General features: G+C 39.6%; 2 protein-coding genes across 2 annotated transcripts in view; both read left to right on the top strand.

Annotated features, from left to right (window-relative positions):
- Positions 1-5986: 5986 nt before the first annotated feature.
- On the top strand, positions 5987-13569 carry LOC310946790 (G2/M phase-specific E3 ubiquitin-protein ligase-like; the record flags this gene model as incomplete). The annotated part of the gene is made up of 12 exons (XM_083913342.1): positions 5987-6100; positions 7474-7610; positions 8273-8579; positions 8884-8969; positions 9078-9178; positions 9309-9434; positions 9819-10123; positions 10447-10625; positions 10877-11049; positions 11298-11512; positions 11613-11737; positions 13528-13569. Exons 2-12 carry the CDS (start codon positions 7575-7577, stop codon positions 13567-13569), a joined length of 1695 nt encoding a protein of 564 aa, XP_083769468.1. The 5' UTR covers positions 5987-6100; positions 7474-7574.
- Positions 13570-15925: 2356 nt separating this feature from the next.
- The window catches only part of snx19b (sorting nexin 19b), a gene marked incomplete at its 5' end in the record, with an annotated part of 62051 nt that continues 61728 nt past the window's right edge, over positions 15926-16248 (top strand). The window contains 2 exon segments of the mRNA XM_083913823.1: positions 15926-15973; positions 15975-16184. Coding sequence (XP_083769949.1) covers positions 15926-15973; positions 15975-16184 — 258 coding nt within the window.

The raw sequence follows: 16248 nt of genomic DNA, 5'->3' as shown, positions 1-16248 counted from the left end.
TGAGGTCGCTGAACTAACGCGGCTTTTGGAGTCGTGCCATGTCAGCCATGTTAATGTATAATGTGTACAGCCCTTCAGCTATAAAGTCAGTTTCTTGGGCCTGCTGAATTTAGGATTGGAAAACTTGTTTGGGAATAATGAGAGTAGAGAGAGTGAAAGAGAAAAAAGAAGATATAAAAAAAATAGAGCAAGGCAACTGCTTTCAGTGGTAAGCTCTGATACGCTGTATCTGCCCAACACCAAACAGCAAACAGATAGGCAAAGTGAGCATTTAACTGTAACCAGTTATTTCCCCCGGGTGAGCAAACCAGAGCTGAAAGGAAAGTGAAAATACTGGACATGAGCTACATCCATTAGACAGTCAGAGATACGACACTCCTCCCCCCAGTTGGAGACATGTATGCACTGGTGCAGACCAATAAAAATACCCTGAATTATTCCAAATCGAACAAATGTATTTTCAGACTTCACATTCTTCACATTTTAGATTCACATCTAAAAAGAAATGATTGAAATGGTGGAACAAATGATATTTTGCAAATATATTCCTGACTCCAGATTCATCTCTGTTCTCCTCCACTACAATGGGCATGAATGGGTAGTTTCTTACACAGACACTGATGATCAGCACGCTTTCATCCATATCAATGATTCATGTATGAAGTAATCCCATACACTGTGATAAAAGGAAGATGATGAGAAGAACTGGGGCTGAGTAGACATTACATTACTGAGATCCTTAAAATTAGGATATACTAATATACCGGTTAAATAAGCAGTGGTGCTCTCTGTTGGCTGTTTAGGACAAATAAACAAGAAAGGTAAGCACAGTAAATGATTCCATGTGCAGTACTTTTTGAATGATGTGGCGAGCAAAGTTGTGATTTATGGTTGCATGGTATGAGCTACATGCGGGCAAAAAGAAAATCACTTTTGTGTCCCCCCCCAATCCTGACATTGGATCTGCACCCCTGTATGGATGTATGATAACAACTGGATACCAGATCCCAAAATAGCGCCTATTCTGTTTAATGAAAATTGCTTGCCTGGCAGACCAGCCAAAAAAGTTTCAGGGCTTCTGGGTAACTTCCATGACTGCTTAGTAGTTTTTCTCTTCTCCTTTTTTGGCCAGAGGGGCATGTTTTTTGATGCAGTCCCGTGAGTGGCCTATCCAGCTCGAATAATACATCCATGAGTTGAGATCAGTAGATGTCAGTGAGTTCAATATAGAGCTGGAGCCAGGAGACGATTAGCTAAGCAAAAAACAATGGCTAGCCTGGCTCTGTTCAAAGTCGAAAATTCTGTCTACTAGAACCTCTTAAGCTCTTTAATTCAAACATATCTTGTTTAATCTGTACACTAATGCAAATAGCTATGCCGCGTACAATACAATGTATTTAGTAATGAGCTGTTGGCAGGCCCTTGTTTGAACCTTGGAGAGAGTGGTTATGTTCCATCTCGCTGCCACGAGGACCTTCGGCCTCTTTACATGGGGCGACTGCTGTGCCACCGGCCGCCATCATTCTTGATGTAAACTTACAGCGCAATAAATTGGTATGGGCTATCTTTGCAGTTCAAATTGCAAATGAATGAATGGAAATGGACATTTCAACTGCAAGTCTGTTCATCCTCTGTGGAGATATCAGCGACTAAAGACAAAAAAAAGACAGAAAGCTCTCGTGCTTGAAAGGCCTTGTTAATGTGATCCTAGAAACACAATCACACTCCCCTTGAGCTCTGTACTTTACTCACAGACACACACGAGAGTGGTAGCTATCTTCTCATCTCACTGCAAAAAAATAAATAAAAAGAAATCCCTTTAAGATGATTTTATCAAACTAAGGCCTGGGCGTTCAGTTAAGTTCTGTTTTGGGACATTGTCATAGGATTTTTTGCAGCATCAGGCCAAAAGTGAACAGCCCAGTTGTTGAGTTACACTTTTATAATAATATAACATGAATACAGCGGAAGATGACTAAAGTACTTTGCAGATTCAGTGAGAAGACGTTCCCACGCGTTGTTGTGCCACTTTAGTTTCCATTGTGGCTTTATCGGTCAGGGTATGCCGTGCCATCAAGGTGAGAAAAGAAAATACATACAAGAGTTTTCTACCTTTATCACTTATCACTTATTTAGTTTGTACTTGTTTTATTTCAATCTGCTGCTAAACTGCACGGTGCGTATTGTTGTATATTGTAGAAACCTACGTTTAACCACAATGTCTGTTGCATTCTGTCACATTTAGTTAATTGTTTGATTTATTTTATGTTAGCTTTATTTTATTTGATTATGTTAGCTTATTGTTACTCTGATCCTTTCCCATCTTTGTATTGAAACTGTTGCACAATCATTTCCCTTGGGATAAATAAAGCTTCTTGAATCTTGAACCTTGAACAAGCGCTTTTCTCTATGATAGTATAATATCAAACATATATTGGATTGCTAAAAAGAGGCAATTTACTACAAACTTCACAGAAAGAAAGGATGGAGGAACTTTATGTCGACTAGAAAATCACTTTATTTAAAAAATCATTGCTTTTCGAATGTGTCTAAGCTCCTTTTTTCTCAGCCAGTGAGATTATAATGAGTTATTGGGTTAAACTGGCTGTAGTAGCAGATTCATACCTCAGTTTGCCAGCATGTCAGAGCCTCTGCAGAGACTGACTAAGAAAGATGCAGCATTCATCTTTGGGAAAATAACAAAAACAATGTTATACATAGACAGAAACGTTTCAAGTGCTCAAAGAAAAACGAGCTAAAGCTAAAACACAGAGGCTGCTTATGTATAGGGCTCAGAATTTGGTGCCATACCCCTGACTGCACCGATACATACAATTTATGGTAAAAAGTTTGACTAAGTGATTGACCACAAGGCTCTGGAGGCCATCTACAGTCCATCGTCACAACCATGTGCCCATGTTCAACGACGCTAAGGCTCCAACCATATGACTTCATGGTGGTTCATATCCCAGGGAGAGACAATATTGCAGATGTCTTTTCACAACTACTGGGAAAGAGTGAGACTCATGATGTTGCTACAAATGCAACTCCAAGAGCACTGACTACAAGAAAGTGGAAGAGGAGAGAACAGTGTGTCTCTGTCTGTCTGTCTAATTGTCTGTCTTTGTCTCTCTCTGTCCATCTGTCCGTCTTTTCTCTCTTTCTCTCTCCTTTTCTTCCTCCCCAACCGGTGCAGACAGATGTCCGTCCTCCACAGAGCTGGGTCTGTCTGACGTTCCTGCCTGTAATAGGGAAGGTTTTCATTGCCACTGTACTCTACGGGGGAATTGTTGGGTCTATGTAAATCATAAATATGTCATAGAGTGTGGTCTATACCTACTCTGTAAAGTGTCCTGAGATAACTTCTGTTATGATTTGGCACTTTGAATAAAATTGAATTGAATTGAATTGAATTGAATTGAGGTCTTGGCAGCGGATGAAGAACCTAGAGTTAGTGTTGAAGGGGGCACAAACAAATACACTAAGAGCCAGGGTCTTAACATCTTGGTACTGTGGACACAAAGCACCACTTTGGGAGTAAGGCATGGTGGCCTGGCGTGGAAAGTGCCGCTGAGAAACGTGTGCTATGTGTTAACTATATGTACGACATATAATCTTGCTAACTATTTGCTTGTTGTAGCTTTTCCTAGACAATCTATTGTTTGTTTTGTATTGCCTATATCCTTGCCTCTATGGAAGCTAATGATCTCTATAAAGCCGTAGCAGCCGGATGTAACTCCACCAGTGGAACTGCAGAGTTTAAAGGTTGAACATGGAGAATGAACAGAACACCGCCATCTAGTGTCTCAAGATGGTAGTCGCAACAACAAAAAATAATTCTAGCAGTCGGGTTGCCAGGTTGGTCAGACCCAGTCCAGTAGCCTACAGGAGACCTGAGTCTGTTTGAGCCGGTTTAAACCCATCCTCTATGGCTAATCACACCATAAAAACAAGAATTGAAGAAGAGTTTGACTGACAGTTAGCGTTAGCCGTTACAGCTAAGTAAACATGAAAGTTAGCTAACAGATCAAGGGGAAACGTAGCCATTTGGGTCTGTGTTTTAATGGCATTTCTCTCCTTTCTCTCTTTCCATGGAGTGAATGCTTGGCCTATACTGACTCTGGTTTTTGCCCGTCTCCACTCACTCAGCTGCTGGGACAAATAAGCAGCTGCAGGATTTGGCAAACTCCATTTTACCCAGTGCCAGCCTACAGTAGCTGCACCCAACAACAGACAACCCTGGCAACCAGCAACGTCCTGCTACGTTGGCTGCTACAATGGAAACAGAACGTGACAGAAAGTCATTGTCAAAACATCAAAAGATTTTTAAATATTAATACAGACTAAATATATATTTTAGTATGGAGTAGAAATACTTTCATTCTGTACCCCTCAAAACGCCCCGTGTGTATTATTATTATTATTATTAAATAGCTTTTAATAAAGATTCTACGTATTCAACCTTTAACCGAGATGACTTCTGTTTCCTTCCCTCAGCCTCCACAGAGATAGATGAAGCATCAACAGCTCAGTGTGCCCTTGTACACCACCTGTCTTATCTGAGATTTAAAGTTGTAATATAGAGTTGAGAAAGGTGTTTCTAGCGGCCGCTTTGGCAGTAAGATGTAACTGCAGGCGAGTAGACGACCCCAAACATAAACTCATTGGAGCATTTCTTTACCTAATAATCTCCATCCTCCTCCTACAGTCGTTGTCAGCGCTCCATACAACACTACGTCATGATGTGGAAGGCAGTTATGCAACATTGTTGGATGCCAACTGCCGTAAAACCTCAAAGAAGAAGAAGAAATACGTCATGCATTGCAAATGAATGAATGGAAATGGAAATTTCAACTGCAGTTTGAATAGCAAAAGTCTGTTCATCCTCTGTGGAGATATCAGCGTCTAAAGACAAAAAAAAGACAGAAAGCTCTCGTGCTTGAAAGGCCTTGTTAATGTGATCCTAGAAACACAATCACACTCCCCTTGAGCTGTGTACTTTACTCTCAGACACACACGAGAGTGGTAGCTATCTTCTCATCTCACTGCAAAAAAAGAACGAAAAAGAAATTCCTTTAAGATGATTTTATCAAACTAAGGCCTGGGCGTTAAGTTAAATTCTGTTTTGGGACATTGTCATAGGATTTTTTGCAGCATCAGGCCAAAAGTGAACAGCCCAGTTGTTGAGTTACACTTTTATAATAATATAACATGAATACAGCTGAAGTTGACTCATGTACTTTGCTGATTCAGTGAGAAGACGTTCCCACGCGTTGTTGTGCCACTTTAGTTTCCATTGTGGCTTTATCGGTCAGGGTATGCCGTGCCATCGAGGTGAGAAAAGAAAATACATACAAGAGTTTTCTACCTTTGCAACAAGCACTTTTCTCTATGATAGTATAAGAAAATATATAATAGCAAAAATATTGGACTGCTAAAAAAAGTCAATTTACTACAAACACTTGCTGAAACTTCACAAAAAGAAAGGATGGAGGAACTTTATGTTGAATAGAAAATCACTTTATAAATAAATAAGTAAAAAAAAAATTTTATTATTAATTTTTATTATTATTATTAATAATAATTATTTTTTTTAAATAGCTTTTAATAAAGATTTTACGTATTCAACCTTTAACCGAGATGACTTCTGTTTCCTTCCCTCAGCCTCCACAGAGATAGATCAACAGCTCAGTGTGCTACCGTGGCCCTGAGGGGCAAATGACAACGCAAATTCAAAATTACAACGACAAATTCAAAATGACAACGACAAATTCAAAATTGCAACGACAAATTCAAAATTACAATAACATTAACTTTTACCGGAAAGGGTAGGGCCCATCTCGCAGAGGATGGACCCTCCTGATTGGACAGACGGACTGTCGGTCCTTTAACATGAAATGAGTTCTCTAACTAGCTTGCTAGAGGCTAAACCGCGTCCCTTCATTCGGCGCCAGACAATTTGGTGAAGGATGCCGACATTGTGGGAAAAAGTTGTTGGAGGACCAACCGAATTTTTGCAGTGGTTGTGGCGAGAGACTTGGAGAAAGTCTGGACGCTAAATTAACGTCTTTGGCTGAACCCAACGATGGCCTAGCTTCAGGTAAGTTAACGTAACCTTATTTGCAGCTAATGGTGGTTTTCCTAAATGATGTACTCTCTTGCGCCGTATTAATTTATTGGGCTGTATAAGTTTATAGCGGGTGTCGTGCCAAGGAAGTTACCACCCGCGTATAAAGTTAGTCTCCGGCTGCGTTAACGGAGAAGGGTCCAGCTGCATGCTTGAGCGGAACGCCCATTTGTGTCTGCAGTGGGGCGATATTCAAGTATTCAAGATTCAAGAATCTTTACTTATCCCGAGGGAAATTATTGTGCAACAGTTTCAATACAAAGGAGGGAAAGGATCTGAGTGACAATAGCTAACATAATCATATCAAAATAAAGCTAACGTAAAATACTACTTTTAATTAGTGTTTAACAAGTGTTGCAGCATTTCTGACAGAACTAAGTTACAGTAAAGTACAGTAACGTGTTGCAGCATTTCTGACAGAACTAAGTTACAGTAAAGTACAGTAACGTGTTGCAGCATTTCTGACAGAACTAAGTTACAGTAAAGTACAGCAACATGTTGCAGCATTTCTGACAGAACTAAGTTACAGTAAAGTACAGCAACGTGTTGCAGCATTTCTGACAGAACTAAGTTACAGTAAAGTACAGCAACGTGTTGCAGCATTTCTGACAGAACTAAGTTACAGTAAAGTACAGTAACGTGTTGCAGCATTTCTGACAGAACTAAGTTACAGTAAAGTAAAGCAACGTGTTGCAGCATTTCTGACAGAACTAAGTTACAGTAAAGTACAGCAACGTGTTGCAGCATTTCTGACAGAACTAAGTTACAGTAAAGTACAGTAACGTGTTGCAGCATTTCTGACAGAACTAAGTTACAGTAAAGTAAAGCAACGTGTTGCAGCATTTCTGACAGAACTAAGTTACAGTAAAGTACAGCAACGTGTTGCAGCATTTCTGACAGAACTAAGTTACAGTAAAGTACAGTAACGTGTTGCACCATTTCTTACTGAAGTAAGTTACAGTACAACTAAATAAAGTGAAAAAACATTGTGATATCGTGAGACTGCATGCACCTAGTGAAGGTGGTGTGACACTAACAAGTGTTCGTCTGCCAAAAAGTGATTGCAGCAGGTAAAACAGATTGCCTGGGCTATATTCTGTCCATGTCTTTGCTGTTAACATGGATATAGTTATGTATATTTGCATGTTTTAATTGGCAGACGATCGCTTTGGCACCACAACATCCCTGCCCTCCGCCGTTCAATTATTTATAATCGAGGTGCTAATGAGATCAGATATCTGTTGTCCTCTTTAATCTAGCCATGTGTTACCATTACTTTTGTTTCTATGAATGTGCAATGCATGATTTGCCATTTTATAAGAATGCATTTTTTTGCTTCCCTCTAGTATCAGAGAACCCTCCTTCCAATCCAAAACCAATATTTAAAACCTTTCTGGATTACCGGAAGAAAAAAGCAGAGGAAAGGCAAAAGTTTTCCTTTGGTAAGATGCGGGAAAAGAAAAAGGAAAAAAGGAAAGTGCAGGTAAGTAAATGTGTGATTGAGTGAAAAAAATTTGGAACCCAACTCCAGTGTTGACTTGCTGTCTCATCCCATTATTATTTGAACCCTATACCTAAGCCCCCTAGTAGGGTCAATTTTATGGCAAGCAATATAGTTTTGCTTGTTTCAAGTAATGTTGGGAGATAAACTATGTAAATGTTTGAAATAGGTGTCTGTATTGTAGACAATTAACTTAGAAAAGAACATAGAATTATCTGAGTTTACCTATAGACCTTTTCAAAGTTATAAACATATCTAAATGTGTCCAAGTTTGATTCCTGTTGGAGTTAATGTGAATGACATCATCTGACAGGAAGTTATCAAGGACGCAGGCTGACATATCTCTTTCTTTTAAACTGACTTCTGATCATGAATATCAATTGTTGTGTTCTGTGGAAAATTAATGAATTTTTTAATAGCCTTTATTTGGCCAAGATGGAGCTTTTATTTTTTTAATTACAAAACTGCTGTTAACTAAGATTTGAAGGAAAGATTAGAGCTGCTCTGAGTCACATTTTATGTTTAAGATCTATTTTGGGTCTATGTGTAACATTTGCAAACCAGAGGAACAACCACTTCAATTAAGCCATGTTATTTAAACCGGATTAAGAGATCCTTGCCAGTTCCTGTGTTTTCTATTGCAGATTAGTCTTGGCTTGATGACTGCTCAGACGGGTGTTTTAAAGCCAGTACGTGGGAAAACCATTCCCTTATCAACCAACTCTGACATCACCGCTCAAAGTCTTCTTCATCAGAGTGTGAAGAAAATGAGAGACTTCAACCAAGACTTGGAAGAAGAAGTCTTCATCCTTCTGTATCCGGATGGATCTGAAGTTATCAATATCCCTGGGACACAGAGACCTTTTATTCTAGAAGAATATAAGGCAGAATTAGGCAGAACATATCAAAGAATCAAAATGTATATCTGCACAAAGAAGGACTTTGAACAAGGTAAGTTGTCATGCCATTTACATCTGTGGCTAGATATTTCACGTTTAAAAAAAACTCGTTTGAAAATAGCTCCCCATCGTGTATTCTGCATTCATGTTAAAATAACTGCAAACCCTTTGGAGTAGTAGATGCATGAAAAACCATTTAGTGAACTTTTTCCACCATGTGTCAAAACCAGCTGTTTCTGGTGCAGTGTCTCAAAGCAGCTTTACATTCATCACCTTCTTCTGGAGTAAACTTCTTTTAAAATGTTTGTTTTTACTGACAACAATCAAGCTAACTTAAATTGTTTTGTTTTTTGCAGTTGGAGGAGTGTCAGACAGTTCTGACTCTGACACAGAGATTATGATAAAAATACCCCCCACAGAGTTTGACCTAGCTGACACGCTGGTGAGTGCAATGTAAAGCATATTTGGGTGTGTCTTTAATGAAAATGTTGTTTTTGTTTGCTATGTGAAGAATTGATCAACCGCAATGGTTTTTAATGCTTCAATATAGCCATTTGAACCTCTGCATGAAAGCAGTCCAGTACAGATGAACACAGAGGATATTGGTCCAAGTACCTCAAGATGTCCTGGAACAAAGAGAACCTGTTACAGGTTTGGTGTTGGGGCTTTTTTTTTAAAATAGTCTAGCATATTGAATGTTAAAGCTCTTAAATTCTGATAAGAAGACACACCGTATGTTTCATTATTATTGTATTTTGTGTACATATTTTTCTTTGTGCAGAAACTACGCAGACCTGTATGCGCCTGTCGTCATTGATGACGACGACGACGACGATGATGATGATGATGACATAGATGAAGTTCTAACTGTCAAAGAAACAAATGAGGCATCTTCTAATGAACCTGTGTGAGTCATGAGTAAATTATTAGGGTATTATCCATCATCCTGTATCTTTGTAGAATGGAGAATAGACTTGAACAGAGTGTGAGTACTTATTAAACAAATAAACGTCACTGTATTAAGAAGAGTGAAAAAACAATCTCAGTTACTGTAGCAAGAAAAACAGTTTGTGCTAGGTCCAGTAGAGAGATGTCTTTCTATAAGGAACTCCATTTGAATGTATTAAAAGTAGATATTGTTTTATTAACTGCCTTGAGAGTGCCTTAGGAATCATGATCAAGTGTTATCAGTACAATTTATGAATATTTAATGGAAGGGATGATTGATCCAACTTGTGTTCAGCTAATAAGCTACAAAATTTTACAAAGTAACTTCTACTTTTTGTTCTAGGCATACAAGTGCACCTGAAATAATTGCAAATTTGGCGCTTCCCATTGACCACAAGAAAGTCAGCAGATTCAACGTGTCCAGATCTAATGTATGGGATGGTGCTGTCCGAGGTTTTCAGCGTTGCACCTACTCGGAGGCAAGTGACATGTTCGTTAAGTTTAGTGATGATGCTGGCTCCCCTGAAGAAGGCATAGATACTGGCGGACCCAGACGGGAATTCCTCACACTTCTCATGAATGATCTGAAGCATCGCGCCATCTTTGACGGACCTCCACAAAGCCGCTACCTGGTGTACAACGCTACAGGTGTCTTTTTTTCCATGACAGTTTATGTATTTTGTGTGTGAAAGTGTGAATATATTTTGATAAATGCATTATTTTTGTTGTACATTAAGTCCCACTTTCTGCCAAATTTAAGCACTTTAATACAAGGGTTGACACTGTACACAACCCCTTTAGTCTTGTTAAACTTCCTGGCCATACATATAATCTTTTATAAAAAAAAAAGCCTGAATGAAAATAAAGGGTTCATGTCATCTGGGTCACCACCTGCCTGACTCTAACAGAAAGTCGCTCTTAGCAGATAAATATGCCAATTAACTGTACTTTTTCTGTACTCTGATTGACAGCTGTCAGGGAAAATGAATATGTCCTGGCAGGAAAGATCATTGCTGTGTCTATAGTACACGGGGGACCAGCACCACATTTCCTGTCAAAGGACCTTGTTAACCACATTGTAGGGAATCCCAGTTTCAGCGCCACTGTCGGAGATATTACAGATGAGGAGATAGGGAGAGTTCTGCATCAGGTATGAAGTGACCATGATTCAAGGAATGAGTTAACTAAGAGAAACCAGTATTTAATTTAGAGTGAGGTTATAGTAAAATAAACAGATGATCGGAATGTTCAGATCTCCACTTCTATCAGTATGAGAACATTTAACTAAAAAATAATTTGATCCATGTTTTGTTTGAGGGGTTTACCATTTGCTTGACCATTGCAAGATCCTTAACCTATCAGGGATGGGTTTTGGTAAGTCTTACAAAGTCTTTTTAACAGGTCCAGGAAACAGACTCAGTGGAATCTCTGCAAAATTTACTTTTGCAAAACAGCTCCATGTTCCAGACTGCTGGATGCTTCTTACATGTGAAGTCTTCTGAGGACAAGCAAACTCTTGTGGAGGAATACCTCAAATGGTATATTCTACACAGAAACCAGAGTGTTATTCAAAGGTAATACTTGTAAAGACTCATTCTCTTTCTCCATTCATCAAACATATTTCAATCTCATGTTTAACAACCACATGCTTTCCAGTCCCATGATTTATCACTTGAATGCTTCAAAAGTGGCTACAGATAAGATTGTGTGACATTCACAAATGGTAAAGCGGGTTTAGTGAAAAGTTTGTTTGAGTGTTAGACTCTGATATAATTAGCATAGTAACTGAAACCTTCTGTTATATGATCATTGTCCCTAATAGTTTCAAAGAAGGACTTGCAAGTCTACACTTTCTGACCGCACTCCAGCAGCATCCTTGTGTATTGGCCCCACTTTTGTGCCACTCTCAGAAGAACCTGACAGCTGCAGACATGGAAAGCATGTTTAAACCACACCTCAGTCCAGCAGGAAGTAACAGTCGCCAGAAAGAATGCAAAGCACTTGGATTTTGGGCAGATTTTCTTCTTGATTGTGAAGGTTTGTTATAGCTTCTTTATATGGTGTTTGTAAAAATGTTTACTTAATTTACTTGTTGGATGATGAAGACACTAAAACAATGTTGACTTTTCCCTTTCAGAAAACGCAACTGCTGTGTCCCTAGAGGATGTACTGATGTTTGCTACAGGGCTCAAATCACTTCCACCTGCTGGAATAACACCACTACCATGCATCGAGTTCTTAACAAATTTGCCATTCCCTATGGCAAACACTTGTGCAAATACACTAAAGCTCCCTCTCCTTGAGACGTACACTGTCTTTAAGACAAGCATGGAGTTTGGCTTACAGAACTCTCCAGGCTTTGGGTGTATTTAATGTCTGGATTTTTGTCCAGTCTGCAAAAATGCAGCTGATAAAGATTAAAGAGTGCATGCTCAGTTCAGTTCAATGAAAAATGTTAAAGGTTAAATGAAAAATAAACAAATTTGACAATGTTTTCTAAACAGTTTGTCGACATGAGTAAAGGTATGTTTTCAAAAGAGATATGAAGAATTTGAAAAAGTGGAATTCCATTTTCAGCATTTGGGCCTATTACTCTCTTTACACATTGCTCTAGGACAAATTTGGGTCTCACTGTGCATAAAGCTAAGTTTGTTCTGAAAATTTCCATATAAACACTTGGGTCGTATGTTGTATGCAAGAACGCTTTAAAGGGGAATTTACAAAAGTATGCAAAATCAACAAAACCCTAGACCTTGCCTGACCTTTAAGAGTTGGCTGTAGTAGTGCATATTTATAGGCCAGCTATTTCTTTCAAAGTGATAAATAGTTCGGAGGCTGACTCCCAATCATGTGGCTGCTGTAATCCACTTTGCTCAACAGTCTGTTGAAGATAATCCTGGATGTCTGCATCACTGCATGTATGAAGAGTTTGCCTTGACTCAGGAAATGTATCCAATTCCCTGTCTTCAATGGCCAATCCACAGTCCCTTGAACCAAACCTACAAAGTGACATAATTCATCTCAAAGGCAAAATGTATTTCCAATATGTGTTGTATTCAAATATGCATTTTTGTAGGAATAGATATAGTCAATTCATTGTCAGTTAATGTGGATTTACCTGTGAGGCAAGAGATAGAGTTCGTCAGGTATTCCCCCAGGACATGATGCAAGTCTGGAGGGTCTAATCCTGTGCTTATTCCAGAGGTCCGTGCACTCATCCAGGTCTTTTTGCAGAACATCACTGAAGCAGAATCTCAGTAAGTCCTGATGTTCATGGCTGCCATTAAAGGCTCCAGAGTCTCTCAGATCTCCAAACAGGTCCATCCAAAATTGAGCCCTAGGAATACAATTCAAAGTTAGGCTACTTATTTTCCACAAGAGGAAAAGATTATGAGTATTGAACAGCTACAAGTAAGCAACTACAAAAAGCATAATAGTGCTGCTGTCAATATCAGTAAAATAAATAGGTGGAAAGGCACTGCATGGCGCCTCCATAATGCATGAGTAGATATGACTGCAGCACCTGTTAATCAGTCTACCTGAAACACAAGGAAAGGGTTCGCTCTCGAACAGAAAATAATTAACAACACGAAGCTATTTCTATGCGGTCTGTTCATTTGGCTATGACCGTACTCTGACTTTAATTATGTGTTCTGTTTAAAAATGATTTCTGTCTACGGACAGAGCCTGCTACATCGCCCAGTTTAATATGGACAGCTGTTTCCATCAGGATCATAATGTGCAAATATGCATAACTATTTATCCGTGATAACAGCAAATAGTAACAGCAAATACAGGTCTTTTTAAAACTTAAGTCTTACATAATCCAGTCGCATTTGTAATTCATAGCGTGATCAGTCATGACATATACGTGATTACAGCATATACTTTTTTATATTTATACGGGACAGATTAGAGCCCACCCAGTCTGTTTTACCTGCTGAAATACATTTTTATTTGACTGAAATCCCTTTTAGGCAGATGCATAATTATACTTTTATGCGGTTAGAGCCGTAATAGTGGTTAATTTAACTTCCTTTTCCTTTTCTCAGAATGGACCACCACGCCTCGATACGTTGATTCCCAACGGATGATCCATAACTGTGGCCCAACGAGCCTGCATAGTAGTCCGTATGCTCGTGTCTGAGGGTACACTGTATGGCAGCCATGGTGCCATTTTCGGTTCCATGGTCTGTCCTCAGTCTCATAGGGACCACACCAACACTCTTGACACAATTAATATAGTTGTGGGCGATGACCGATGGGTTGTTGTTTGTAGCCCCACAAACAAGCCACATGATCCTTCTTGAAAACCCGTCTATACATCCTGAGAGTGCCAAGCCAAAGGGTTTCAGCTTATCGTATCCATCTACATGCCATATGTAGTTTGGACCCATGGAGTGATACGTTCGCCTCACAAACCTCCGGCGTGTTCTTGCATCCGTTCCTTGTGGATTAAGTTGCTTCAGCAATCTCATCACTGTGTGTCGTTTAACACGTAGCTTGTGTTTTTGATGGAGTACTTGCCACATTGTCCGATATCCGAATAGCTGCCCTGGTCCACGCAGCTCTGTAAGGACGGCACGTCTCACCTCATCCAGTTGTGAATAGTTGCTCCTTCTGTACAACCCTGCTTCTCTCAAACGTGACTTCAGAGTGCGTATACTCATCCTGATGTTGTGATTGGTTGACAACATATCAACTATCACGTCGTATGTATGCCCTGCATCGAAATAATTCCTAATAATAGCCAAAGTATCTTCGGAAGTATTCATGTTTTCAAAATAGCCGCATTTCCGTGTTTTTCCTCCTCTTCTCCTTCTGTTCAGTCCGTCTGTCCAATCAGGAGGGTCCATCCTCTGCGAGATGGGCCCTACCCTTTCCGGTAAAAGTTAATGTTATTGTAATTTTTAATTTGTCGTTGTAATTTTGAACTTGTCGTTGTAATTTTGAATTTGTCGTTGTAATTTTGAATTTGTCGTTGTAATTTTGAACTTGTCGTTGTAATTTTGAATTTGTCGTTGTAATTTTGAATTTGTCGTTGTCATTTTGAATTTGTCGTTGTCATTTTGAATTTGTCGTTGTCATTTTGAATTTGTCATTGTAATTTTGAATTTGTCATTGTAATTTTGAATTTGTCGTTGTCATTTTGAATTTGTCGTTGTCATTTGCCCCTCAGGGCCACGGTAGTGTGCCCTTGTACACCACCTGTCTTATCTGAGATTTAAAGTTGTAATATAGAGTTGAGAAAGGTGTTTCTAGCGGCCGCTTTGGCAGTAAGATGTAACTGCAGGCGAGTAGACGACCCCAAACATAAACTCATTGGAGCATTTCTTTACCTAATAATCTCCATCCTCCTCCTACAGTCGTTGTCAGCGCTCCATACAACACTACATCATAATGGGGATTGCAGTTATGCAACATCGTTGGATGCCAACTGCCGTAAAACCTCAAAGAAGAAGAAGAAGTACGTCATGATACAGGAAGTAAACAAACCAGACGCAGCAGTTGTCACGAAGGCGCTCATGAGAACTTCCGTCGCGTGCCAGCTCGTGCAGGTCCAATATACTATATATATCTCTTTATTTAAATAAGAAGGGACATGTTTATCTACGAGGGGACGACACTGTACATGTTGACTGTGCCCGCAGTGTCTTCTGTAAAGTTGTGGCTAGCTATGATGCTTCCGTCGTTTTGTCCTAGCCTAACGCTACATACAGAAATAACGTTACCTCTAGACACAAATATGCCAATTCTAGGTAGGTATGATTGGATTTGATTTGTGGCACGTCACAAGACAATATTGTAGATCCAAACAAATGAATTGGATCTTGTCTTTATTTCGGCATGAATAGAGAACGTCAACAATCAATTTCGCTATTAATATTTTTCATCTCTAGTTTTTTTCCACTAACGTTTCTAGCAAATGACATAAGCGTCACAGTGGGGAGGGCGGGGTAGTTCCTCGTCTCCACCAGGTCTTAAAATCACAAAATAGATAAATATGTTGAAATGTTTTGCTTCAGGTCGAATAACCCGTGTGCCGAATGATCTTCCGTTGCATGTAAGAGAGTCTAGGAGCTATTTCAATCATGTGTATCCGGTGTATAAGGGCCATGTTTCAAATTAACAGTAAATTGACGCTTTTTTGAGCGGGGTTTGGTGGTCAAAGGACCTTTTTGGGCAGATAACGGTACTTCAGGGCAAATACGTTACCAAGCAATTATAATGGTATGATGGAACACTGGTTGGGTAGATAGCCAAGTTAGTAAGCTAAACACACAGTGTGCAAACGGACGTTAGCAGCCCGTATGGATATGTTTAGGCTCTTCAAGTGGTTTAAAATTAAACGAGTTGATCATTATTGAGGTCAACTGCAGCAATGCTATTTCGCTGATCTGTATTCTCCATTGGTTTTGCTTTTCAAGGTGTGATGTTGCTCTAGCATGAATGATCTCCACATCTCTTCCTGAGGGTGTCAAGTCTGACAGTAACCCACAGTGCCATGGCTGAGGTGTTGGGCCAAAGGACCTTTTTGGGCTTTGGTGTAGTGTTAGCATGGCTGGTGCTGTTCCACCTGCTGGTCAATATCTGGCTGCTGTGCATGTTCACCAGCCTGCTGGTGGTGCTTGGTGGCTGGCTCGGCTCCCAGGCCGTCCTGGAGTCCAACAGTGTGGTTCACCTGGAGAGATTTATCACCCTGGAGCAGGTAAATGACAGTCCCAGTTTCACTTTTCACTTGTAGAAGTGGTCATAAGAGTTTATTTAGGTTT

This window comes from Echiichthys vipera (genome assembly GCF_963691815.1).
Source record: "Echiichthys vipera genome assembly, chromosome: 5".
Classification (NCBI taxonomy): domain Eukaryota; kingdom Metazoa; phylum Chordata; class Actinopteri; order Perciformes; family Trachinidae; genus Echiichthys; species Echiichthys vipera.
Note: the sequence above shows the minus strand (reverse complement) of the source record. Positions and strands in the feature narration are given on the sequence as shown.